General features: G+C 42.3%; 1 protein-coding gene and 1 long non-coding RNA gene across 6 annotated transcripts; one reads left to right on the top strand and one right to left on the bottom strand.

Moving 5' to 3' along the window:
• Positions 1 to 335: 335 nt before the first annotated feature.
• On the top strand, positions 336 to 27,557 carry LOC124863547 (trafficking regulator of GLUT4 1-like). Of its 4 annotated transcripts, XM_047357966.1 has the most exons (6): positions 336 to 591; positions 5,505 to 6,356; positions 16,937 to 17,226; positions 22,264 to 22,553; positions 22,766 to 22,898; positions 23,012 to 27,557. In XM_047357966.1, exons 3-6 carry the CDS (start codon positions 16,989 to 16,991, stop codon positions 23,029 to 23,031), a joined length of 681 nt encoding a protein of 226 aa, XP_047213922.1. In that variant the 5' UTR covers positions 336 to 591; positions 5,505 to 6,356; positions 16,937 to 16,988; the 3' UTR covers positions 23,032 to 27,557. The 4 variants fall into 4 exon arrangements, with proteins under 4 accessions (XP_047213922.1, XP_047213920.1, XP_047213921.1 ...); XM_047357964.1 differs by lacking the exon at positions 5,505 to 6,356; XM_047357965.1 differs by lacking the exon at positions 5,505 to 6,356 and having other exon boundaries at positions 336 to 619.
• On the bottom strand, positions 597 to 1,552 carry LOC124863548. Of its 2 annotated transcripts, none has more exons than XR_007037155.1 (3): positions 1,423 to 1,552; positions 811 to 939; positions 597 to 737 (listed from the first exon to the last, which is right to left on the bottom strand). It is a non-coding gene; the product is annotated as an uncharacterized LOC124863548 (long non-coding RNA). The 2 variants fall into 2 exon arrangements; XR_007037154.1 differs by having other exon boundaries at positions 1,371 to 1,499.
• Positions 27,558 to 27,987: the final 430 nt, after the last annotated feature.

Below are 27,987 nucleotides of genomic sequence, written 5' to 3'. Positions count from 1 at the left end.
AAACTGTGAACAAGACTTCTTCTGACTTTCCTTCAATAATATCTGTCTTCTTCTCACCCTTCCATAAAGGGCAGATTTATGGAGGACATGAGTAGCGGTTGTCCTGCGGACAGATTGTCCCACCTGGACTGTGGACCTCTGACAAAATGTGCCGTGAATACTTGAAGATGACCCTGATGACCAGATGCAGGCCAGGTTGAATAGACTCAGAGGCTGCTGACCTGAAAAATCCCAACAGGCTTTTATTTTGAAAGCTCTTTTCATCATAGATTTGTGCTAACTTGATAATCAGAGGATGAAAAAGAAAGCAGCTACTGTACTCACACTCACACACACACACTCCCCCATCTCTTGCAGTGTTGGAGACGAAGCTGCTGCAGTGACTCTCTGCATCATCAGAAACAAACCGGACTGACAGGGAGCTGAAATCATCTCTCCAACCTCTCGAAAAACATCCAGCCGCATCTTTTTTCCACCATCTTTTATTCCATTTATTTTATTTTTCAGTCCTGCTGCCTTAAACTGGACCTCTGGATCTCCTGCAGAGACACAATGAGCCTCACCCTGCTGCTTGCTGTGGATTAAAACCAGGTGAGCTTCTCGGGCTGCTCCTCCTGAGGTGAGAAAAGCTGTTTGATGTGGAGAACCTGCTGCTGCTGCGTTCTCAGTGGGTGTGTCACAACCGTATCTCCATCCCTTCCTTTGTCTCAGTGTGATGCTCATGGTGGGTTTTATGTCTAAAACATTCAGACACGTTAATGAAATATTCATTCAAAGCAGGAGCTCAGCTGTTTTCCTTTGGTTCCTCACAGGATTTCATTCATCAGCTTCATGTTTCTCAGCTCAAACTGGACCTGCAGCTCATCTGTTCTGGAGGGTTTCTAGAAAATGCTGCAAGCAGCCAGTAACCTGGCATCACTCCCATATGTCCTGCTGCCACTGTGGGAAAAACAATGAGAAGATACATCTGCTGATGTTTTGTTTGGTTCCAGTGTGAAAAAATATATTTTTATTAAAACCTAAAATTCAAGAGTGGTAATAAATGAACTGACAAGCTTTAATCTGCAGAATAATTAATTATTTATGTTTGATGATGATTCTGTTACTGATTTATTAGGACTAAAGACACAAAAAACAGGAAATCAGATTTTAAATATTTGTACAAATTAGAATCAAATATGGATTAAAAAACAATATTTGAATCCTGAGCTTTTAAAACAAAACAAAATGTAACAAACTTAATTCAGCAGAAAGTTTATTTTTTATTCTTATTTATTTTCAGATTTGAATCAACTTTGAAAATGTCAAATTTCAAATTCAAATCAACATTTTATTTGTCAAAAGACTAAAATGGAATTTTAAACACGAACAGAACCGGCTTTGAGTGAAGAGGTCCGAGACTGGAGCTGCCTCTGTAATTACAGCGTGATGAAGATGAGCTGTGTGTCGGTGTCGTCAGTGAAACAGGGTCAGGCCCTGAAGTGGTGGTCCAGATCTGGTTCTACTCCCGGTTCTTAACAGTTTCATCACCTGAAACAGCAAATCTGAGCAGCGCTGCATCACTTCCTGTTCCTGAGAGTCCCGCCCACTTTGGGGGCGGCGGTTTTTTATGTCTGTGCACCACCTGTGTAAAATCTCCCCGTCCATTAAATCGAACGCACCGATCTCCTTGGCAACCGTTCTGTTATGGAGGTAAGCACGCATGCGCTCTCGTGTAGTTTATGTGAAATCTCTGGTCATAAGCGGTGTTTTCGAGCTGAACTGTGTTGTTGTAATTCATCAAATTAACATGAACCATAACTAGTTTATCTCCCTTTGCTTTTAACTGAGGTATTTAGCAGCGAACAGACAGACATTAAACGTAGCGGGGCTCGTTTTAAACGCTGGTCGTTCATAAAAACCTCGAGCTCTGAGGGGAGAGAAGCAAAGCAAGAGCATTGAGGCTCCAGCAGAGCAGAACAGTTCAGAAACTATTTGGAATGAGGAGAAAATAACTATATTTATAAACAGATTAAGTCGTGTTTTAGACTAACTATTGGTAGCGGATCTGATCTTCTTTGTGGGATCGTGAATTGTTGCAGCCGTAACTGGTTCTGGATGACGGCTTCATAGCAGACAGCCGTTCTTCCCTCTTCCCGGTACCGCGTACCAGAATCTTTTAGTGGTATTCAGTACCGGACCGTACCAGCTCACTTTCACCCCTGGATCCAACTAAAAATCAGTTCTAACTCCAGAATTTAGGAATATTTCATCCGAAGTGGGGTGTGGTCTCTCCCATCCTCAGACCTTCAGCAGCTGTCTGTGGAGACCACATTCCTGACTTAGACAACCAACATCTAAGCGATGACATGCAGCTTCATGTCATCACCAATCCTACGTGGAGACCCACATGAGCCCAGAACACCTCCAACAAGATGTTCCTGGTTCTTCATAAATCTAACCAACATACTGATGTGAGCTTTCCTTCTATTAAGCCAGCATGAAGAAACCAAAGGAGCTGTGATGTGAAAATGAATCCAGGTTCCCCTATGGTGTAAAAACCATCACAGCTCCTTTAGAACCTTGTTTGGTGGATAAGAGGCATAACTTCAACCCCAACATCTCACCAAGCTGGCATGAAGACGCATGCTCAGATGTCAGCTGGCTTTAAACATCCCAAAAACATCATCTGACAATGTTCACCCATGTCTCCTATGTTTAAGGTTACGACCAAAGATCTGCTAGTTAGTCTTTTGAGGGGTGGGACTATTGAACAGGTTGGTGGAACACCTGAGCTTTAGATAATGCTTCCTCCACTGACCTCATGCTGCTCTGGAAGCTTTGCTGACGGGCCCTGAACCAGACCGAGCCTCTGTAGCTTGAGGTGGACCTGGGGCTGGAGCTAAAGGCTCAAGGTTCTGAACGGACCGCACTTATTACTTGAACCAGATGACCTTAGTGTGTTCAGATTGGTTAAATCTGGTTCCATGGAGACCGGATCAACCCTGATTATGATGCAGCGGAGTCAGAGTGAGTTTTTAATGCCACTTGGAAAAATGTTTCCTGTGTGAGGAAGTCCAACTTATTGCATCGAGTCTCTGAGTTTGCAGCAGTCTTTCTTGCTGGGTCTTGGCTGAGCTTTCTGGTACCAAGAGCCAATAATGTTTCTGTAGGTAGATTGTGAAAGAAGCTGGTACCCCCGTCTGGGGGGGGCTGGTACCTATCTCTAGTGGTCATTTGGGTACATCTGGACAGGTTGGCAGTGCAGACACAGAATAAACAACCATCACCTTTCATTTAGAGAGCCCAATTAACCGACGGGTTCTACTGATGGAGGGACCAGAGTGCCCGGAAAGGCCTGGATTTGAACCCAGGATCTTTTTGCTGCAAGGCAACGGTGCGAACCACTGCTCCACTGTGCAGCCCAGAAAACTAATCCGATTTCTCTAAAACCGGCAGAAACAGCACTGGTGATCCAGAGTTAAATATCAGATGGGTTCCTGAGCTAACTAATGGAGTGATTATTAAAGCACAGAGTTGCTGCTGCAGCAGAGCTAAAAACAGATGTTTGTCTCTTCCTGCTGCTTCCCTCTCCGGTTCTGATGTGTCCGACTCTGCAAACATTAATCCTCACCCTGAATCGGGAACAAAGGAAACAGCAGGTTAATTGCTGTGGGAGTCCTTCATTTAGGTACCAAGGTCTCTGTCAGCGTTCCTCTTTCTTTCTGCACCGCTGGGTCTCAGTAATGGATGGAAACGGTGCAGTGTACTCCAAGTATCTAAGGTCCGTTATAATTAAGGTTTCATTAAAGGTTAATAAATAATTTGGCACCCAAAGTCCTCTGTTACAAGTTTGAGCAGAGTCACTCAGTCAAAACACATTAAATTCAATAAAACTCTGAATTTGAATTCATTTCATTTAGAAATTTCAGTTAAATTTTCCATCTGAGAGCTGATTTGATAAACATCCTGTACTTTCATCTGTTTTTAGTTAAAAATCTGCTAACTGGATGAGATGAAACTGCTTGATTAGATCAGTGTCTGGTTATTTGTGAGTGCAGTTCGCAGAGATGAGTCAGATCATGCAAAAATAAACTGGTTGTTGGGGAATGTTTGCAGCAGAGCTCAGAGGTTTCCCTGTGCAAGAATAATAATACATTAGCACAACCTGAGAGAGGAACAGTAGAGTATGTAGAGGAAGCTACTGGGCAGCCACTAAAGAGTACCGATGGAAGTACTGGCACATGTTTAATGAGTAGAATATAATTCATCCACATTAAATTAGTTACCAGTTGGTGACTAGTTAAAGTTTTCATTGTTTTTTTCATAATCTTGGAAATTAAAAATGTTTTTATGAGGGTTCAACATAAAGTGTTAAACAACAGCAAAAAAAGGAAATTCATTTAAAAATTAAAAGAGATGAAAAAAATCTTAATTGATGGTGATGAAATTACCCTTTATTCCACATGGTTCGTTAAATAAAACTAAAGAAAGAAACATGATAAAACATTTCTGGGTTAACAGTAGCAGCAGCTCCAACCAGGAGTCTAACGGGACTCTCAGCATAAATAGATGTTTGTCTCACAGCTGCTGCAACCAAAATGAATGCTTTAGCTCCAAGGAAGACTTGGTTTCAGGTAGATCTCCACAATATGTTAAATAATTATCATTAACATCATCATCAGAACACTCACCTTACTAAAGTGATGATATTTCAATAATTAACAATTATTTAAGATATTTAATAATTAACATTTAATTTTAAATTTCTCCAAATGCTGTCTACTGAGCCATGGTTTAATTTTCTATATTTTCGGATTAATATTTTTAAAATGTTTTATTTCTTTGAAATAAATTTTTCTTTAAAGTAATTCAAATATATCTAAACAATTTAAATTTAGTTAGGCACAAGTTTTTTATAATGAAGATGCATTTCATGATAAAATAAATTTCTTAAGTCCTATTTTTGTGAAAATTAATTACAATGTGAACATAAAAAATAAATGTTTTCTGTCCTTACAAACATCATGAAGCAGTGTTTGGTCAGGCGGCTGATTAATTAATTTCTCTTCTTTTTGATTAATTCTGGCTGAAATGGACAGAAGGTGCCTTCCTCCACCTTCTCTATTTGCTGTTGGTGGAGGAGATGTTTGCAGGGTTAGAACTGCATCCTTCATCAGGATGAAGAACTGTTCTCATTGGTTTTCCTCCTCTTCCTCTCACTGACACGTTTCAGTGTGAAGCAGCTACAGAAGGTCTGCTGAGTTGCTGGGTTTCTGTTCCTCTGAGGAGTCTGAATGGATTGGAGCGATGAGTGAAACCAGCCTCAGAGATCAGGCTTCAGACCACAGAGTGATCCAAACTTCTTCAGCCTAATCCAATCTGTTGGATTCATGAAAAGGAACATTTAAATATTTTCCTGAAAGGGTTAAAGTGTGTTTACAAGCAGAAATCCCTGCCGGATCCTAAATTAATTTCTTCTCTTTCTTTGGAATTGACTCCTGACTTTAGGTTTGTATCTTTAGGAGCTCCCATGTCTCTGAAGATGCTGCAGACTGCTGAGGGTCAGCGCCGATCTGAGTTTCAGGAAAACTGGGTTTTAACTTTTCCTGAATTCCTTCCCTCTGCCGGATGAAGCTGCTGAGAACCTATTGTCTCAAACATCTTCATCATCATCATATCTGCTCCTACAAGATGCTGTTTCTGAGCCTTCAAGCAGTCCGGTCGGATCAGTTCCACTAATATCCTGTTAATCCCTGCAGGTTTTTGGATGAGTAAACATGCAGCGATGCTGCAGTGGTGTCCTGAGTCCTCTGGGGAAGTTACAGTCCCAGTAATCAGTCAAGTCCCGGCAGCTCATTACCATCCTCCGAGTGCTGCAACAAGGCTTTATCTCAGCCTGCTGTTTAGGATGCAGCTCGGATCGATGAGTCCGTCCATTGATCTGTGGCCTTTATGAAACTGCTGCTGATCGAACGCTTCACACAGGAACTCGTTAAGGGGCAACAAACGAGATGCAGTCAGGATAAGAAACATTTTTTAAAGTTACCACATTAAAAAATCTAATTTCTTCTAAGATTTGTGGAAAAAAAACCTCTTTCAACTTGGAGCTGCTGTCATCACATTTATGATAAAATACTTTGAAATGTGAATCCACTTTTCTTTGCGACACCTGAGGCAACAAAGACAGGAAGTGGGGTGGAGAAAGGGGGAAGACCTGCACCACTGGTCTCCTGGGTTGGGACTCGAATCCTGGACAGCTGGATCGAGGACTCCGTAAATACAAGCCCTACACCACGCCTGTCTGTGAATCTACTTTTCTCAAAACCAGGAAGGATCTGTTTGCTTTTCTAGTTTCGGAGCAGATGTTTGAGGAGGTAAGCTTTAATGTGCTGCTGCTGTTCTTCCAGGGACCAAGTCCTGGAATCAGTACCATTATGTTCCATCTATCTCTTCCTCGTTGCTGCTCAGTCAGCAGAGATGGTTCATCTGATCAGGATTTCTCCTGAGGTTCCCCAGGGATTTTTCTCTCTAGCGGGAGACTCTGGGTCAAAACCAGAACTCTCTAAGGGGACTGTCTATCCCTGCTGGCCTGACAACTCCTCTGGATCATCCTCCAGAAGAGGCTGGAGTGTCTCTAATGACAGTGATTACTCAGTTGGACGGATAAAATCCAAATCTTGTTCTGAAAGATGCACCGATCGGGCCGATATCAATTTCTGGTTTTCTTTTAGGCCTGACCTACAGATTTCCTTAAGCTCTGGAGCATTTAGGACGTCGACTCATCGTCTAAATTTAGTTTTAATTCCTAAATGTAACAAACTGACCCTCATAGAAAATGTCCTGCAGAGAAAAGAGAAATTTCCACATTTTTTCTTTCTGCTTCAAACCATGTGGACCTGAACCTTTATCCAAACATGTGGTGAGTGGATGTGTTTACAGACCCCCCAAAAACCTGGGAATTTACAGTTTTCTTGTGTTTAATGACCTGAATAGTGTTTGACCCGCAGGTCATCAGTCAGAGTTGATTTTAATCATCACTGCTTGTTTTATCCTGATAAATAAAAACAATAAAAATTTGAAAAAAGTAATACAAAGTTATTCTGTGATGACTAGAAATGATTTTAAATTCCAGTTAAATAAACAAGATCATCCTGCTGGCCTCTGATTCAAGTTGCAGAACAAGGAGCATCTTACTCTTCCTGACAGTAATACTAAATCATGAGCATCTCTCATTTTTACACCGTATTACCAAAGAGACAACCCTGCAGATCAGTGCAGTCGTTCCAGTACCCTCCATGTCCACAGGTGATACAATCCAGAGGCAAGTCATGCTAACTGCTGCTGCCAACATCTGCTGCTACTGTTGTTGAATTTTCTTATCAAAGTGGGTAGAAGTTGACTCATAACAAGAGAAAATCCGGACTTTGTCTTTATAAGTTTTATTCAAAGGCATTCAGTGTTTGAATGACTCTGACACTGAGGTTAGTCAGTGAAACAGAGCCCTGATCAACATTTACACACAGTATTTATACCAGAACATGACAGTTTTATCTCAACTTAAAAGAGTCTGTGTTTTATGACCCCAGACCCTTCTTGGGTTCAGAGGTGACAAATTTATCTAGGAACAAACCATCTGCTCTTCCTGACACATCCCCGTAAAGCATGAGTTTTAACCATTAAACTTCTGATAATGGTTTTTACAGCTTCCTCCTCTAACACAGATGTTCTGAGGAGTGAGGTAACCTAAAGGTCATACACTTTGGGACCCTTACTGCAAGAATTTCCACAAAAGAATCAACACCATAATTTCAGAGAGGTTTTCATAATGTGGTCTTAGGGAGCTATGCACCATTTATATAAACAAAGTACAACGTTTCTCTCGTATTGTCACTAAGTCCTCACTGGAGGTATTAACTACCCTTTTTCCCATGAGTGCTAAAACGTTTGGAACCCCATGTTACTTTATTCTTTATTCTGACATTCCCCTCTTCTGGCGCAGGGTCCAACCCATGCAACAATTCAGCAAAATGTTTAAACAAAAATGTTCTAGTAACCAAGATTACATTACATAGAACCAAAGAAATGAATTCTGACATAACTATGTGTCACTATGAATTTAACGAAAGCAGCATAAAGAAAATCCAGATGTTTTTAACTGTAATTCAGTTCCATTAACAACTAAACACAAACTTTAGTTATTCAGTTCATCAATGTCTCACTTAGAAATTAATCACATATCATCCTGATTTGTCTTGTACAAAGATGAGTATTAGATTAATGGACATCTAATGTAATTCAGATGCATAAATCCTACAAATTGAATCTAATAAATAATTCCCACCAAGTATGAAATCATAACTGATTCTTTATCAAAAATATATTTCTTACTTTTGCATATCTTGAACTGTCAGCTAGTTTAATGGCACCAGGGAAACTTTCAATCTAATAAATCACCAATGATTCTGCATGCAAAACTAATTCTTCAAACTAGTTTAAACTATTTCATTAACCTTTTAATAATAAAACACATAAATCTAAATGTCATCCTACATCCAAAAAAACATGTTATTAAGGCAACAATCACTACAAGCATTTTGATTCTATTGTCTCTTAAACAATGTTAAAACTCAGGAAGGGAGGTGCTGAGCGTTACCATGACAACAAAGGTGTGAACCAACCTGGTAGGTGGGCGGAGTCAGGCAGAACTAACCTCTGATTGACAGCCTATGGGCGGAACCACAGTTTCTTCATCCCAACCCATCTTAGTGAACCTTAAACTACAAAACTGTTAACATGCACCTACCTCAGAAACAAGCTGCTTCTTAACTCTCCTGAAAACTCAAAGTTTTAATCAATCTTGGATTTAGAAACATTATTCTAAACATGGATTATTGTTTCATGCAACAAATAAACAAACATTAATTCCATCAAAACAAAGACAAAACATCAAAGACAAACAAATGGCCAAATTTGAAGCTTCAAGAATTCAAAGACATTTTTAACAATCTCTTTTCAGAATATGTTTTCTCAACCATATATTTTAATGCTATAATTGATCAATTTTGTTCTGACAATCTTCAGGATCCTTTTTTAAAAAATGAGTGCACATAGTCCAAAAAATCTCAAACTATTTAGAAGCACAGCAACAGTTTTCTCTTAAATGAATCCAAATTTACTGATGCTGAAACCTTTTGCTAATTCTTTGTAATGTAACTCTATAATAATAACTACAATCCTGAGAGTTATTGTTATAATTCTCTTTTTGTTTGACTCAATTTAATCGCAGCTGTATTCAAGAATTTCTCTGCTCAGGTTAAATGTAAAGAAGTATTTTAAGCCGGCGTTGACATTTTTATGTTATACCCAAACTAAACAAAACTGCAGTGTTTGATTTAATCAGAAATTAAGACAAGAAACTTGACTCCAAACTGGACTTTTTTCCACATAGTGTTTCAAAGGGAAGACATAATTTTCCTTAATTTGGCTATTTAAATTTTCAGAGTTGGGGAGAAAATTATTACTAGAACCCCTCTTTAATAATCCAAATGCTGATAAATGTTTCAATATTTTATCTCTTAATAATCTGAAATCACCTTGTGTACCTTTGTACTCCTAGGTATTCTTTTAATCTTTAAACCCTAAGAAATCAAACAAGGAACCTTTATTTCTTTTCTTTTCCTAAAATGAAGGATTTTATTGTCTTTATTCTGTTATAAAAATCCTAACCTTGGTTCCAAAACTAAACTCTTCAACCCCAATCTGTGTCCCCAGAGTAGAAATTTTTAGTATTATTGCATTTCAAAGTCACCAAAATGACTGGAACTCATCATTGGCTTAGATCTATTTTAATAGGTAATCGGTCTACCATTAATTAAATATTATAATTTTATGGACCCAAAATCTATGGCTTACAGGCTTCAGGAGTCCAGGAACCACAAGTTGAGTACTACTGCATTGAACAATGGTGTTAACTTTCTGCAGAGATTGAAGGATTGGCTAAATATATTATTTCTGCTTGGACAATAATCAGATTTAAAATTATTAGTTCACAGCTCCTAATTTACCTCAGATCATATTTGCTTCTAACCCAGTTCATAAGAAGCTTCAGACAAACATTATGCTAAAAAAACAAGAACAAAACCCAGATCTGTTTTAAAATAAAGAAAAAACATGCTTAAAAAAACTTGTTACTGTGGTGGAAAATAACTCCACGGTTCTGAAGGCCTTTTCATGCAGAGTCTTTTAGGAAACATGAGATTAGTTTAATTTTTGTGTGGTACCACTGTCCAATCAGATTCTTTCTAAATAACCCCATTTTTCATTCTCATTTTAAAGGTTTGTTTTACCAAGGGAAATGTGTTTAACAAAACCAATTACTCTCAAAAGTTTTAAAATGTTTTAGCTGCTGATATCTTAGAAAACAACAAGTGTTTTAATATTTCTATGCAACACAGAACTGATTAGGTTTCCTTTCCTTCTCCAAAGGGAGAAAAAAGAACCTGCAGAACCAAACCTTTCATAGTTTTTGTCAGGACCTGATATAAGGTACAGTGTAAATCAACACGCTGCATGAATCAGAAGAGGGAAGAAAAACCTAATATAACCTCTTCCAGCAGCTGCTGTGAAAAACAATGAATTTGTACTTTCCATAAGCGTAAGTTAACACTTGTGGACATAAACTGCACCAAACTGTAAATACTGTGTCAGAAACTGTATGAAGACCATCTGCAGTAAAACTAAGCCTGTTTTAATGAGGTCTCTACCCATTAGATTTATGGGATATAAACTCTGACAACAGAAAATAATATCTGAAGGAGAAACCCATCAGGTTTTAAACATGCTCCTTCATGAGATCTGTCCTGAGAATAACATAGAAACACTTGGTTACTGCTGAGTTTTGGAGATGTTGTAACTTCCTCTGCTTTTAATAACTTTTAATAACTAGAATAATTGACCCTGAATATTCCACGACGAAAGATAACTTGTTTTTCTAAAAGAATTAACTGGAAAATATCAAATGAGTTAAGTTATCACCCTTTTAAAGATACTTTTCTAACCCTAAAATAATATTTTAACCCACTATATCTGTCCACGTCAAGCAAGCGTCACATGAGAAGCGGTTAATAAGCGTTCTTCATTGCAGAAAATAGGAAAAGATTTATGCAAATGTGTGTGTGTTTGTACGTTACCTCCATCAGTTTCTAAATCGCTCCAGAGTCAGACTGTCATGGCACACAGTCCTCTATCAGTCCAAAAAACAACCAGGCCCTTCAGGTCTGTTGGTGAGACATTCACTCCTTTGTCCACTTTAACTTCTCCAGGAGGGAGAAAGAACTTTGCTCCTGTTTCTCTTCTGCCTTCATAAGATGTGCTTTCAATATAAATCCATTGTATCGCTCTTCTGGCTCTGCAGCAGCATGGATCTTTGTCCATCTCAGTGGGTTTGGGCCAGACTTCTTCTGAGTTTTGTTCTCGTGGAAACTCACTGTGATTTGCAGCAGGCAGACAGACAGACAGGGTCTCTCTCTTTCAGGCCGTGCTGGAGAAGCGTCTCTGGTGGAGAAGCCATGAAGGGCAGGTTTCTAAAGTCCAGACTCAAAAACGCAGATGTTGAACTCAAATCCCATATATGTGTGTGTGTGTGTGTGTGTGTGTGTGTGTGTGTGTGTGTGTGTGTGAGAGAGGCAGAAGAAAAAGTTTAGTATAGGTTCAGATTTTGCACACAGAAATATTATCAGTCAGTCAGTCAGTTGTCCACCATAACATGCACTATACTCCTTTCTTTTCCGACTGATCGCAATATTTAAGACAAACGAAACTTCCTGCAGGAAAGTTTTAACTCTTTAACACCTTAATTGATGCACTCTGTGCTTTTTAATCTTTTTCTTATGTTTTTTATTTTTCTCATCTCCATCCATCAACTGTTTTACTTGAAACTATCTAAACTATTTAACTTATTTACCCTAAAACTTCCACTCTGTGAAAAACCAAACTTATCTTCCCAAATTAAAGCATATTTAACACAATCGCAGAGGGCCTTTAACTCTTCCACTCAGCGGGACTTTTTCAATCTCTCCTGGTCCGACCGCTGTGATGCCAAACCCGGTTTGACACCTAAGAATCAACTCTCCGTTGACTCCCTGGAATTCCTTTTACTTAATCTTATTATTACAGTTTCACCATTTAAGTATCTCAACTGTCTTCCCTCACCTGCCAGTTCAGGGTCTCGGGGTCCTATCCCTGGCCACTTAGAGGCGTCCCAATCCCTCAGGGAGGCTTTTACTAACCCCAGCCTAAATACCCCAGTCCTCATCAGGACTGAGTTTGGATTGCCAAATCCAGAACTTATTTACTTCAACACCGTCACCATTTAAGTATCTTCAGTGAAAAGTATGTTACAGCCTCAACATTCAAGTATCTCAGCTAAAATTTATCTTGTCTCTATCAACAAATAATTTTACGCAAAACTGATCAAGACTGTAAATTTAAGAGAAAACGGATATCTATTCCTCAACACCACCTACACTATTAGCAGGCAAAAGGAGAATAAATATAGATATCCTTACCTTTTCTGGTTTTGGGTCGACCCTGTGGTGTTGTAGAACGACGTCCGCCTCGTAGTCAATTAATTATCCTTCAGTTAGTGCCAAATCCGGGTCACGGCACCAATTGTTGAGGTAGGAAAACTTTACCGGCTGTCAGTTAACTCTTACATTACTCCTCACCTCTCATCGACTCTTTTTATTTGGCACCTAAAGGACAATCCTCAGTCAGAGATCAGTTGTAGTTTCCACAAGTTTATGAAAAACCAATCTGAATTCAGAGAGGGAGACATCACACTTACACGGGTACCTGGAAACGTCTGTGTGTTGTCTCACTGGGGGTTGCGTTACATTACATTTTATACCTTTCACTGCTATGCAGTACACATACACAATCATTTCTGTCTGTGGATGTCTCCCCAGCAACAGTATCCTTGCTACTAACATCTGCTGCTGCCAACATCTGCTGCTTTTCAAGAACATTTTCAGAACAGGGCGGTCATTATTCCAGGAATGAGATCCTGCCTTAAAAGTTTGAGTTGTTGAACAAGTAGAGCCTGAGATGTTCCTACAAACAAAGTCTATGTTTCAGAGTTGATCTGAGAGTCTGCTGAAACCTAACTGAACTCATAATGAGCTCGTCCACAATACACTACAAGCCAGAGGTCAGAGTTCAGTTACATCAGTTAGTCAACCTTATCGTCCCGCGCTGATCCTGTAGATCAGATTTAAACCAGTTGTATTCTTCTTTCCCTTTAGGGAGGTCTGAGCTCTGATTCACCAGTGAAAGGAAAACATCTGAGTCTGGGTGTTCTACAGCTGTTGACTAGGTTGTAGACTGAACATTAAAATAACTTTAGATATGTAAACATAACCTGCACGGTGGTGCCATTGGTAGCATTGTTTGTTGCCACGCAGTAGGAAAGTCCTGGGTTTGAATCCTGGGGTCTTCCTACAAGGAGTGTGTATGTTCTCCATGTGCATGCATGGGTTCCATCCAGGTACTCCAGCTTCCTCATGCAGTGCAAATGTTAGGCTAACCCCTTTCTCTAAACTGCCCTTAGGTATCAGTGTGTGCGCCCATGGATATTTGTCCTGTGTATCCCCAGGGAGGACCCTGCCTCCCATCCCAGGATTGATGGATGGATGAATTTGTGTACACTCCTGAGATGTCTGTAGATGTCTTCTGACAGCCTGGTTTGGTGTTTATAGCGGAGCTGATGAAGGCTTCAGTTTCTGACAACTAAGCAGAAAAAACTGCAATAATCTTCTTTCATTACAGCTCAGGGTTTTATATCACCTTGCCTCCTTTAAATCTCATGGCTACAGGATTTAATAACACTGCAGTAAAACTGGGGACAGAAGCAGTCAGAGCAGAAGCTTGGAGAGATGTTCCTGTATGTCTGCTGCTGTTGACCCAGTTTGGCCCAAAGCAATTTAGATTCCTGAGTTTAACCAAGATAATATGCTGCTTTATCCTAACAAAGTATTACTGATTTTGTTTCTTTAATAATCAGAGGTGGAAAAGTGCTAAAACTGACTACCAAAGTCACAGCACGATTACTAAAGTCAGATTTATATAAAGTTGCTGTCACTGATTTAATATCATGTTTCCCCTTCTGAATAGTTTGTGTAAACTGGGATCAACAGAGTGCAATTTACATCCTTCTGTGGTGTCATGACCGGGTGTGTTAATTTTCTGTGAGGTCACTATCATATTTGGGTCTGAGAATTATATTTCAATTCACCAAGAGTCTCCCCACATGGGTGAATAATTATTAGCCAAATTAATCAGAGGGTCAAATTAAGTTAAATTAAGTTTCAAGGATCCATTGAGTGAACTATCTGCATATCGTTGTGAAATTGATGTTGACAGTGGGTCCGTGCTGAAACATCTGAGTCACGGTTGTTGATTCTGCAGCAGTGGTAAATATGTCTGCTACACATGATGTCTAACAGCTGTAGCACTCATGCAATATACATTTTTGACATGTCCCAAAAAACTGTCAGCCTGGCTTACCTGGTGATTCAGCCCCAGGGGATTTACTCACTCCCACATGTGGGAGCACTGTTTTCCTGTAAGATTGGGGCTACCAACTACAGGTCCTTCTCAAAATATTAGCATATTGTGATAAAGTTCATTATTTTCCATAATGTCATGATGAAAATTTAACATTCATATATTTTAGATTCATTGCACACTAACTGAAATATTTCAGGTCTTTTATTGTCTTAATACGGATGATTTTGGCATACAGCTCATGACAACCCAAAATTCCTATCTCACAAAATTAGCATATTTCATCCGACCAATAAAAGAAAAGTGTTTTTAATACAAAAAACATCAACCTTCAAATAATCATGTACAGTTATGCACTCAATACTTGGTCAGGAATCCTTTGGCAGAAATGACTGCTTCAATGCGGCGTGGCATGGAGGCAATCAGCCTGTGACACTGCTGAGGTCTTATGGAGGCCCAGGATGCTTCAATAGCGGCCTTTAGCTCATCCAGAGTGTTGGGTCTTGAGTCTCTCAACGTTCTCTTCACAATATCCCACAGATTCTCTATGGGGTTCAGGTCAGGAGAGTTGGCAGGCCAATTGAGCACAGTGATACCATGGTCAGTAAACCATTTACCAGTGGTTTTGGCACTGTGAGCAGGTGCCAGGTCGTGCTGAAAAATGAAATCTTCATCTCCATAAAGCTTTTCAGCAGATGGAAGCATGAAGTGGTCCAAAATCTCCTGATAGCTAGCTGCATTGACCCTGCCCTTGATAAAACACAGTGGACCAACACCAGCAGCTGACACGGCATCCCAGACCATCACTGACTGTGGGTACTTGACACTGGACTTCTGGCATTTTGGCATTTCCTTCTCCACAATCTTCCTCAGGGTCCGGTCACCTCTTCTCGTTGTGCAGCGTTTTCTGCCACACTTTTTCCTTCCCACAGACTTCCCACTGAGGTGCCTTGATACAGCACTCTGGGAACAGCCTATTCGTTCAGAAACTTCTTTCTGTGTCTTACCCTCTTGCTTGAGGGTGTCAATAGTGGCCTTCTGGACAGCAGTCAGGTCGGCAGTCTTACCCATGATTGGGGTTTTGAGTGATGAACCAGGCTGGGAGTTTTAAAGGCCTCAGGAATCTTTTGCAGGTGTTTAGAGTTAACTCGTTGATTCAGATGATTAGGTTCATAGCTCGTTTAGAGACCCTTTTAATGATATGCTAATTTTGTGAGATAGGAATTTTGGGTTTTCATGAGCTGTATGCCAAAATCATCCGTATTAAGACAATAAAAGACCTGAAATATTTCAGTTAGTGTGCAATGAATCTAAAATATATGAATGTTAAATTTTCATCATGACATTATGGAAAATAATGAACTTTATCACAATATGCTAATATTTTGAGAAGGACCTGTATAGTGTGATGGAGCATGAAGAAGCTCACAGGCCTCAGGTGTAAAACTTTCTTTCTGCAGATCTTTCCAAACAGCCTCATAGAACCAGAGATTTAGTCAAAGCAGGTTCTTATCACTGCAGGGAGCAACTCAGGAAACAATCATGGGGCATAAATGATCTTGCTATGATGCTGCTGTCCAGTTTATTTATCTAAATGCCTGACAGCACGTGAGGACGCTTGTCAGACTTTGAATGTGAATGCTGTGTTTTATTCAATAAAGGCAAAACATACCTGAGATTACAGAAGGATGAATGATTTTTTTTATTATTTTAGCTAAAGTTATGGATGGTTTTACTTTTCATGATTGCAAAGATTTTTTTGACGTCTGATGAAACAGTCACTGTAAGTTTAATTTCATGTAAATCGGTGCACACATTTACTCCAAGCCTGTGTCTGGCTGGTGGACCCACTCCCACCCCTGTAAGTAAAGTCTCCTGTGGAGTTGAGAATGGACTCAAGACACCCCTGTCCCACTAAGCTGTCCATCCAGACCAGTGTTAAGGGTTCTGTTTGTTGCCATGTTTTGTGGAAAGTTTTTAAAAGACTCTGTTTTCCATCGTGGAGACAAACTTATTCCACTAAGTTTATGTAGGAGGCTTACTCTTTGTAAGCCTCCTAAATAATAATGTTAATCATAAAAGAAAGAATAATTAGCCAAGTAACAAGATAATATCAGATCAGATCTGCTTTGTTCACCATAATCATCTTGTGCATAATATCCCGAACTAAGTTTTCCTTATGACAAAACGAGTTTTGTGATCTTTTGTTAACAAGATATTTTTCTTCATGATCCTGTTTTCTTTCTCTCTCTGTTGCTGTTTTAAAAAGGTGGTTAAAACTAGCTTCGGCCTACTCTTTTCTGTCTATAATTTATGTCATTCGATGAAATATAATTTCTGGGTTTTGGGTCCATGAAATCCGTCAGTTATATATCAAAACTTTCCTTTCCAGAACGAGCCCTGCTTTCAGCTTTTCCTCACCTGACCGTTGTTTGACCAGTACAATGGACCCCGCACCCAGTGGTGCTCCAGAATCCAGCAACATGGAGGAGCCCCAGCAGCCGGAGGAGCCAACTAGCACACTACCAGACAGAGATGCTTCCTTGCCTGCTGCTACACCTCAACCATCCAGTGAAGAGCACCAAACAGCGATGTCAACAACAGACGCTCTGGAGATCCGACAAATAGAAAAGGAGACATCAGTTGACCATCTGACAGTGATCAGTGAGAACGCGGAGACCAGTAAGTTCACCTCGTCAGGACAGTCTGCTTTGAAGGATTTCTATCCTGTCCAGCCTGTAGCTCAGTATTTGAAACCAGTGTTGTTGATATGACTTTCTACAAACTGGCAAATCCATTTAATGCCACACCGAGGACTGTGCAAAACCTCCAAATATAAAAGGTGGAAACGATTCCTTTTTTCACTTTAAGCTGTAAGCCATCTTTCTGCCATTACGTTGTGGCTGAATCAATAGCATATGAGCTATGTCTGAATATATTTGGGGGCTTGAGAGCTTTTAGGTGCTCATGTTTTTTGAGATAGTGAAAATCAGAGGTGTTTATCTATTGAGGAAAATGTACCATCTGTTTTGTAAGGTGCCTTGAGACAATATTTGGAGTGAACAAGACAATATTTCTGTCACAACTTGGAATTATATGTTTTTTCAAATATTAATGATTTAGCAGGTTTAGTCCAGGTAAATGTTTTAACAAAGATGATCAAATATTATCTTAAAAACACTGCAAAAATGTGTTTTATTTTTAGTGCAGTAGCGAAGCCCCAGGGCGAAATGCTAGCTTTAGCAGATACTAACTTTAGCACTTCTAGCCACTAGCATTGGGGAATGCTATAACACTTTGGCCTTCTTACACCAGTCCCTACTTATACTCACATGTCCTCTAGTTCATATCCTTCTGTTTGATGCTGCATGGCTTCCCTCTCTCTCCTGTACTGACCCACAGTGCTTCGGGTTTCGCTGCCCACAACCTTCTCTGGTCTCTTCTTTCACTCTGAGACTGACAGCAGCCATAAACAGAGCAGCAGTCTAGACTCATTTCAGACCGTGGGGCCACCTTGCTATTAACAATCCAACCCCCATTGAAATGATATTCAGTTCTAATGAAAAATGAATCAATCGTGATAAACTAACTCGATCCGACCGAACTCAAAGGATTAGGTACTAATGGAAAATTGTCATGATTGTTTGCGGCCGACCCAAGGAGGCATCTTCGTCCATCGATTCTGTAACATAACAAGACAAATTTGTTATTTCCTTTCCTTCCTCAAAATAAGTCTCATACATGTTTAACACATAGTGCCAAGCTTAAAGTACTCACCATCATATTCTGGGCTTAAAAGTATAGCTTAAACTCACTTCATCAGATGAAGTCACATGCTAACTGGATAGCTCTATGTGGGACAGGCTTCACTTTAATTAGGAATATTGTGGTATTTTAATGTCGTGAGAGTCCATGCCATGAGATGTTACAGCCCCATCACTAATACCTCCATAGCCATGGGACATTCCTTAAACTCCTACTTTTAGAGGTTCCAGGGAAGCATCATGATGAGATGTCTATATCACCTCAACAGACTGAGCAGATTTCTCACTGTAGCCTTAAAGGATATTTTGTTTCAACACAAAACAAGACAAATAAAGTACTCGTACTCGTACTTGTCGTCTTCCACTTTATCCGGGACCGGGTGGCAGGGGCAGCAGACTCAGCAGAGACGCCCAGACGTCCCTCTCCCCAGACACCTCCTCCAGCTCCTCCGGGGGGAACCCAAGGTGTTCCCAGGCCAGCCGAGAGACATAGTCCCTCCAGCGTGTCCTGGGCCGTCCCCTGGGCCTCTTCCCGGTGGGACGTGCCTGGAACACCTACCGAGGACGGCGTCCAGGAGGCATCCGGTATAGATGCCCGAGCCACCTCAACTGGCTCCTCTCGATGTGGAGGAGCAGCAGCTCTACTCCGAGCCCCTCCCGGATGGCCTAGCTCCTCAACCTATCTCTAAGGGAGTGCCCGGCCACCCTACGGAGGAAGCTCATTTCCGCTGCTTGTATCCGGGATCTCGTTCTTTCGGTCATGACCCAAAGTTCATGGCCATAGGTGAAGGTAGGAACGTAGACCGACCAGTAAATCGAGAGCTTCACTTTTCGGCTCAGCTCTCTCTTCACCACAACGGACCGGCACAGCGCCCCCATTACTGTGGCAGCTGCACCGATCCGTCTGTCGATCTCCCGCTCCATTCTTCCCTCACTCGTGAACAAGACCCCGAGATACTTAAAGTCCTCCACTTGAGGCAGGAACTACCCTCCAAACTGAAGAGGACAAGCCACCCTTTTCCGGTCGAGAACCATGGCCTCGGACTTGGAGGAGCTGATCTTCATCCCAGCCGTTTCACACGTGGCTGCGAACCGCCCCAGTGCATGCTGTAGGTCTTGGCTAGATGGGGCCAACAGGACCACGTCATCTGCAAAAAGAAGAGACGAAATCCTCTGGTCCCCAAACCAGACCCCCTCCGGCCCTTGGCTGCGCCTAGAAATCCCGTCCATAAAAGTTATGAACAGGACCGGTGACAAAGGGCAGCCCTGCTGGAGTCCAACATGCACCGGGAACAGGTCCGACTTAGTGCCGGCAATGCGAACCAAACTCCTGGTCCGCTTGTACAGAGACCGGATGGCCCCTAGTAAAGGGCTCCCGATTCCATACTCCTGGAGCTCCCCCCACAGGGCATCACGAGGGACACAGTCGAATGCTTTCTCCAGGTTCCAGGTACACAAAACACATGTGGACCGGTTGGGCAAACTCCCATGAACCCTCGAGCACCCTGTAGAGGGTATAGAGCTGGTCCAGTGTTCCACGGCCGGGACGAAAACCACACTGCTCCTCCTGAAGCCGAGGTTCGACTATCGGTCGGACTCTCCTCTCCAATACCCTGGCGTAGGCCTTACCAGGGAGGCTGAGGAGTGTGATCCCCCTGTAGTTGGAACACACCCTCCGGTCACCCTTCTTATGAAGGGGGACCACGACCCCAGTCTGCCAATCCAAAGGCACTGTCCCCGTCCGCCACGCAATGTTGAAGAGGCGTGTCAACCATGACAGCCCCACAACATCCAAAGACTTAAGGTACTCAGGGCGGATCTCATCCAACCCCGAAGCCCTGCCACCACGGAGCTTTTTAACCACCTCGGTGACTTCAGCCTGGGTGATGAAAGAGTCCAACCCTGAGTCCCCAGCCTCTGTTTCCACCAGGGAATGCCTGATGGCAGGATTGAGGAGATCCTTGAAGTACTCCTTCCACCGGCCGATAATGTCCCCAGTTGAGGTCAGCAGCCTCCCACCCCCACTATAAACAGTGTTGGCGAAGCAATGCTTCCCCCTCCTGAGGCGCCGGACGGTTTGCCAGAATCCCTTTGGGGCCAACCGGTAGTCCTTCTCCATGGCCTCACCGAACTCCTCCCAAGTCCGAGTTTTTGCCTCTGCCACAGCCCGGGCCGCGGCACGCTTGGCCCCATGGTACCCGTCAGCCGCCTCAGGAGTCCCACAAGCCAACCACAGCCGATAGGACTCCTTCTTCAGCTTGACAGCGTCCCTTAATTTTCTGTGGTTTCTTTATGTTTATTGGCCCCCAGCTCAGCCGTCTCGTGTTGGGGTTTACCCCAGTGGATGAGAGGGTCGCATCTCTGCGCCTTCGGGTTGGGGAGAGGTCTCTGACTATCATTTCGGCCTATGGGCCGAGTGGTAGTGCGGAGTACCCAGCCTTCTTGGCGTCCCTGTCGGGGGTGCTGGATAGTGCCCCTCCTGGGGACTCCATTATTCTGCTGGGGGACTTCAACGCCCACGTAGGAAACGACAGTGACACCTGGAGAGGCGTGATTGGGAGGAATGGCCTCCCAGATCTGAATCCAAGCGGTGTTTTGTTATTGGACTTCTGTGCTAGTCACGGATTGTCCATAATTAACACCATGTTCAAACATAAGGGTGTCCATCAGTGCACTTGGCACCAGGACACCCTAGGCAGGAGGTCAATGATCGATTTTGTTGTCGTATCATCAGACCTTTGGCCGCATGTTTTGGACACTTGGGTGAAGAGAGGGGCTGAGCTGTCCACTGATCACCACCTGGTGGTGAGTTGGATCCGCTGGAGGAGGAGAAAGCCGGACAGACTTGGCAGGCCCAAGCGCATAGTGAGGGTCTGCTGGGAGCGTCTGGCGGACCCCTTGGCCAGGGATGTATTCAACTCTCACCTCCGGGAGAGCTTTGACCAGATTCCGAGGGATGTTGGAGACATAGAGTCCGAGTGGACCATGTTCTCCACATCTATTGTTGATGCTGCTGCCCGTAGCTGCGGCTGTAAGGTGTGCGGTCCCTGTCGCGGCGGCAATCCCAGAACCCGGTGGTGCACACCGGCAGTAAGAAAATTTATTTTCTGTGGTTTCTTTATTTATTTATTTCTTTTTTAAACATAAAGAAACCACAGAAAATTTATTTATCTGCAAAACACCTACAAAATATCCACCACTTGAATTAATAGCCCAAATTACAGCAATGACAATACAAACCTGGGTCACCAGGACACAGCTGCTCAGTCAGCTCATTCTTCCTGCTTCTGTGGCTCATATACACTCTACTCTACTCTACTCTACTCTACTCTACTCTACTCTACTCTACTCTACTCTACTCTACTCTACTCTACTCTACTCTACTCTACTCTACTCTGCTCTGCTCTGCTCTGCTCTGCTCTACTCTACTCTACTCTACTCTACTCTACTCTACTCTACTCTACTCTACCCTACCCTGCCCTGCCCTGCTCTGCTCTGCTCTGCTCTGCTCTGCTCTGCTCTGCTCTACTCTACTCTACTCTGCTCTGCTCTGCTCTGCTCTGCTCTGCTCTGCTCTGCTCTGCTCTGCTCTGCTCTGCTCTGCTCTACTCTACTCTGCTCTGCTCTGCTCTGCTCTGCTCTGCTCTGCTCTGCTCTGCTCTACTCTACTCTACTCTACTCTACTCTACTCTACTCTGCTCTGCTCTGCTCTGCTCTGCTCTACTCTACTCTACTCTACTCTACTCTACTCTACTCTACTCTGCTCTACTCTACTCTACTCTGCTCTGCTCTGCTCTGCTCTGCTCTGCTCTGCTCTGCTCTGCTCTGCTCTACTCTACTCTACTCTACTCTACTCTACTCTACTCTACTCTACTCTGCTCTGCTATTTATTTTTGGTTTATCTGCGGTTCATTCCTGCTAACTACACTTTCTGTGCTAATTTGTTGCCTTGCAGGTAACGGTGTTGCTCCTGTGATGGGTGAAACATCACCCACAGTGTCCTCTGTGTCGCCCAAGCTTTACGCTAAGCCAGGTGGCCATCATAATGGCCGGCCTCACTTGGGCAGCCGGTCCGGCTCGTTGGCGGCGGGCTCACCGAGGCCCTCGCTTACCCGCCAGCCCAGTGCCATCACAGAGGTCACTGGGGACGGATCGAAACCAAGGGATTACCTGATCCTTGCCATCCTGTCCTGCTTCTGCCCATTGGTGCCCATTAACATCGTGGCCCTCTCGTTCTCCGTGATGGTAAGAAATCCAACTTTTCCCAATTAAAGGGCCTATAAATCCCAGTTGTGACGTAAATCTCGGGAAAGGATGTTTGAAAGTCATCAAACCTGTGGAAATATAAGCAAACATTTTAGTTAATTCTTAATTATTGTTTTGTAAACAGCTGGTCATATTGGCTATTTTGTAAAACACTGTTTTATTCGGTTAACTCTTACCATGTTTTCCTTCAGTCGCGGAACAGTCTGCAGCAGGGCAATGTGGACGGAGCCCGCCGTTTGGGTCGGAACGCCTTGGTTCTGTCGGTCGTCTCCATTTTAGGAGGGATTGCTATCATCGCTGCAGCTATCGCCTTCAACTGGGGACGTAAGTATGACATGACTTTACCTTCTTACAGTTAGCCTCCTTTCTGCACCAAACACCGACCCAAACTCCTTGGGAGAATCAGGAAATGTAACTTCTTGTTTGCCTCTTTGCAGGGATTTTAAAATCCCGATAAAACAAGTCTGCACGGAGAGTCCATCTTCAGGACCACATCCAGACCAACATGGCACTGTTCAGTCCCGTCTCCGAGCACTATCATTCCCATCCTCCTTCACCAGATGGAAAAACAACCGTATCTCTGTTTCAGTTTGTTGTTTTATTTCTGCACAACGATGAGCATGATCTGCCTGACGCTCTACCTCCAGCACAACCAGCCAACTCTGTCCCAACACGCAGTCAGAAACCAGCAGGACAGAATGATGGATCACCATTTCACTATTTGGTAGCAGCTTATCTTCTGCTCTCACTGATTTTTCTCCCACCATCATGGAATCGGACATTCGTTTCTATGGAAAATGGATTATTCTGACGTCTCATGTTGACGCAAACTGATGGATCTCATGTTCTGTTGCCAAAAAAAGTCTAAGTTGATGTAAAACTGGGAGATGATGCTGCTATGAAACTTTGTACTGAAGATGATTTAAGACTTTTGCTGTGAGGGCAGGAAAGAAACAGACAACCTCATAGACTGATTTGCCACCAGGTCATGGTTAGCTGATTTCTCCACCTTTCTCTGAACCAGACATCAGGTTTACTCCCCATGTTTAGGAGGAACCGGCTCCAGTCGCTGTGACAAGAACCCACTCATGTTTCGGTTCTGGACTTTCGTCAGGCAATGTCTGACAGCCAGAGGCTATCTTAAACTAAACATACCGCTAAATTTAAAATCATTGCTCAAACGTCTGAGATAATCCATGCTTCCTGATACTCCCAATCCATAAAGTCCCAGGACAACTGAATTTAGTACATTAATGTACTGTCAATGGATAAGAGATGGGGTGCACCTTGGACAGGTTGAGATAATGCTTCTGATTTTATGTTTAAAGAAGGTGTACTGTTGGGAAGTAGGTGCTAACATCTCCATGATACGTCTTATGGAAGCAAAAAGAAGACATGCTTCAAAATTTGATATAGAATTTGATATCAGCCGAGGCCTAGACTGTAACCTTAAACCCGTACTCCTTTATTAAACTATCGGATCAAGAAAGCAGGTTTATCATCAGTAATCAGAGAAGTTGAGCTGGAGTAAGGCTGTAAGGTTTCATACCATATAAGAAACATCCATCACTGATTAGGCAACAGATCACAGTTAAAGATCTCCCTGAAGTGTCCTGATAGCGATGCTAAGAGATGAAATTGGGTGAAACACAAGATGATCTCATTTCTGCACAGCATGACAAGAAGAGCAGCTTTGATTTCATCAGACTTGACTTGAACTCAAATAAAAAAGTGAAGTCACAGGCTGCAGAAAGTTGCACTGAAACGAATAACCAGATGGCTGTTCTGCCTGATAAAGGTCTTCTACAGAAACATCTCAAATATATCTTCACTGGGTCTGAAGGAAACAGTGGTGTGCAGGTTCTCCTCCAGGTGATGGTTCTGGTTAAAAAAGTTCACCTTTAACTGGTTGGATGTTCAGGAAGTCTGACCTCAGACTCAGTTCTAGTTTACCCCAGACTGCTGAGCTGCAGTCGTAACTGATCCCAGGTCAGGCCTTCACATTCAGCCATATTTTATGATTCTGTCTGACCGCAGTGTTTCTGCTTACCGGATGTTAAGTGATGAGTCGGATCGGATTTTTCCCAGTCATTCCCAGGACTGCTATTCATTTGGGAGGTTAGGTTACGTTTACTCCGCACATCTCGCCTCTTTGGGCTTTTCTGATTGTGATCGGTGGGTCAGTGTTTCACTCCTGATGGAGGGAGTCTGTTGTCTCTGTTCTCAGGCTTCTAAACCACAGTTCAGCTTCATTTGACCCCAGAGTCTCTAACACCCGTTTGGTCTGAATTTCATGTTTCGGTTCAAGAATGAATGCTTTCCAGTTCTTACTGGAGCTGAACACATTTCAGTGTCCTGGTGAGTCTGAACCCGACCCGTAGGCCAGAAACCTGCTGCTCAGACAGGTTGGAAGTGATTCTTTCATGGTTTTCATTGAGTCCAATTGCATCCAAATGTATTTTATTTAAGTAAATAAAATGTCAAACTTATAGATAATCAGCACCAACTCCCCACCCCAACCTGACAACACATTTAATATTTATTCTATAGTTTCCCAGTGTGAAAAATAGACTATTTCCAGATAAGATTTAGATGTTTTCCCATCCAAAGGAACAATCTGGTTCAATAAATTATATTTTAATAACTAACATATTAAATGAGAGAGATAAATGCACAAAGATACAAAAATAAATCAAATAATCCTGTCTGTGTTTATTCAGGACAGAAACTTTATTTTGCCACCATGAACTTGTGGGATGTTTTAAAGTTTCCTTCAGGAAGAATTCGAGTTTATCCTAAACTGCATCTGCATCATTTCAAACCCAAAGGAATTTTTATTTAAAAAGAACATTCAAATGTTTCTTGTGCATTCATTATGATGGCCCTTTATGGCCATTTTAATCAATAACACTAGAAAGGTTTATGATATTTTTGAGTCAAATAATTTCTACAAAAATGAAACCAGTACAAACTTCAAACCAAGCCTGAACAGCTGCAGGTGGATCTTGTATTTTTACAGTAATGGAGTCTCTGGACCCAAACCAGGAAGTTCATAGACTGGAAGGAACTCATAGCACTATGTAGGTCTTCAGTCTCTGTTGAACACTGAGTTCTTTAACATCTCACTTCATTCAGAGGCTGCAGAACAACCAGTCGTCTGGGTCATTTAGGACAAATCCTCTGTTTAACTTTCAGCTGTTCTTTGTTTTGAAAGGCTTCCAGAGTGCAGATTTAACTCCTACCTGGTTGGGCAGGTAGCTGTAAGAGTGTTTTACAACCCAGCAATAAATTAAATGTTTGTGATGATGCTGCAGCCCTGCAGGGCTTCTGGTGCCAATAAAACCTGTTTATTCAGTGGTCCTGGATAAGGAGCATTATCGTTAGAAACTGTGACTGGTTTCATGTTGTTCACGGCAAATTATTCTTGCACATAATTGTTGACATCTGTGCACCCAAAGAACTCTTTGTGGCTGATTGTTTGGAATAAACTCAGATGAACTAAGCTGTAACAGAACCAGAATGTCCTATAACCTGTGCATGTTTATACTATTTATTACAGAATGCTTTTACATGCGACTGTACCTTCATTCAGCAGCAGAGCTACCTGAGAAACGCTGTAAATAGATGACAAATATCCTCTTCTTCTCTGTGGTTTGCATGTGGCAGGTGTTGGAAGCGATGGTTGAGCTCAGGTTGTCCTGTTGGCTTCTCAGGTGAGGAAGGAGAAACCAAATTTTCTACACAACAATGTCTTTTTGTTGAGGCAGGGAGTCTGGGTTGGGTTCTTGTTACTTTGTTCCTTCTCCGCTCCTTGCTTTGCACAACAAAAACTTATAGTTTTGGTCCCTTAGAAGCTAGACTTTTATTGGCACAAAAAGGAGCCACTTCCTATGAGTCTCTTTATTCCAGAGTTCACCAGGATCCCACAATGGTTCTCTCCACACCCGCCATGGTTTTCTTTCTATCCACCATAGGTCTCTATATGCAGAAAAGGTCTTAATACCTGCTATGGGTTCTATTGTGCCCAGTAGGGGGCCCTTTATACCCCCATGGGTGTTTGTGCACACACAAGAGGTCCTTTTGTGCCTTCCCCTAGTCACCATTGATCTCTTCCTACTCACAGTAGGCCCAAATCCTCCCCATGGGTCCGTGTTAGCAGTGTGTTTGTAGCTGACATGGGTCTCCTCATATTTTCATGACAGGTCTTTATACCCTCCATGGGACTCTTTGCATGAGTTTCATGTGCTACCCATGTAGAGTCCAAACTGACCCATCTTTCTGCATGGTGACTATTTCTGAACTCTGTTAAAGCCTTTTATTTTGAATTATGTGTGTTTGTGGTTGGTAGGAGAAGTCCCAGTAGGTTGATGGGTCTGTTATGGTGATGTTTGGGTGGAACATGGGAACAAAGTGGTGAAGGAACAAAGTAACCTGGACTATCAGAACCTTCTGCTGGTTGGACCTGACGATGATCCCTGAGGTGAAATCAGAAACGGATCTTCACATATTGATGCATCCAGTCGCCTACACCTTGTTCACACCATCGCTCGACCCTCTCCTGTTCTGATTGTAGCATGCCTCTTTACTAACCACATTATGCAAGTAAACTGTAGGAATGTGCAGCTTGCCTCTGTGTGAATGCTTTGTTCTCGCTGATTGTTCTGTGGTTGTGTTCTTGGACAAGGTTTCTTCTGGACCACGCTTCGGCTACCTCTCAGTTTCCTCCGCTGCATCTATTTGATGTTTCTTGAAAATGACTGTTAAAACTCTTGCGCTTTTCTTTGCTTATTCAGTGCAAACATTGTGACTGGTACATGAACACATTCACATCAGTATCTGCAGTTATTTCATGTTCTTCTCTGGGTCAATCGGCACAACGTGTAAATAGAAAAACTGTTGGGGTTTATATTTGAACTGAAAGAATTGGTTGTATTTGATCCGTTTTATTGGGAAATGAAAAGTCCGAAAGAAGGTTTTAGTGAACAGCAGCGATTCATTTGTGAAGGAAACACTGCGTGAAATCAGTACAACAGCGGTAGCTGCATTTCTCTGATATTTCTTTAATTCAATTCAATTCAATTCAGTTTATTTATATAGCGCCAATTCACAACACATGTCGTCTCAAGGTTCTTCACAACAGTCAGGTTCATATATTCCTATTAATCGTAACCATTGAACAGTTCAGTCAGATTCAGTTATTTATTTAAATTGGATAAAAAGTTTTTCTATCTAAGGAAACCCAGCAGATTGCATCCAGTCAGTGACTTGCAGCATTCACTCCTCCTGGATGAGCATGTAGAGACAGTGGACAGTCACTGGTGTTGACTTTGCAGCAATCCCTCATACTGAGCATGCATGTAGCGACAGTGGAGAGGAAAAACTCCCTTTTAACAGGAAGAAACCTCCAGCAGAA

The sequence above is a fragment of the Girardinichthys multiradiatus genome, chromosome X (assembly GCF_021462225.1).
Source record: "Girardinichthys multiradiatus isolate DD_20200921_A chromosome X, DD_fGirMul_XY1, whole genome shotgun sequence".
NCBI lineage: Eukaryota > Metazoa > Chordata > Actinopteri > Cyprinodontiformes > Goodeidae > Girardinichthys > Girardinichthys multiradiatus.
The sequence above is the reverse complement of the archived record's forward strand: the minus strand, read 5'-3'. Positions and strand labels throughout refer to the sequence as shown.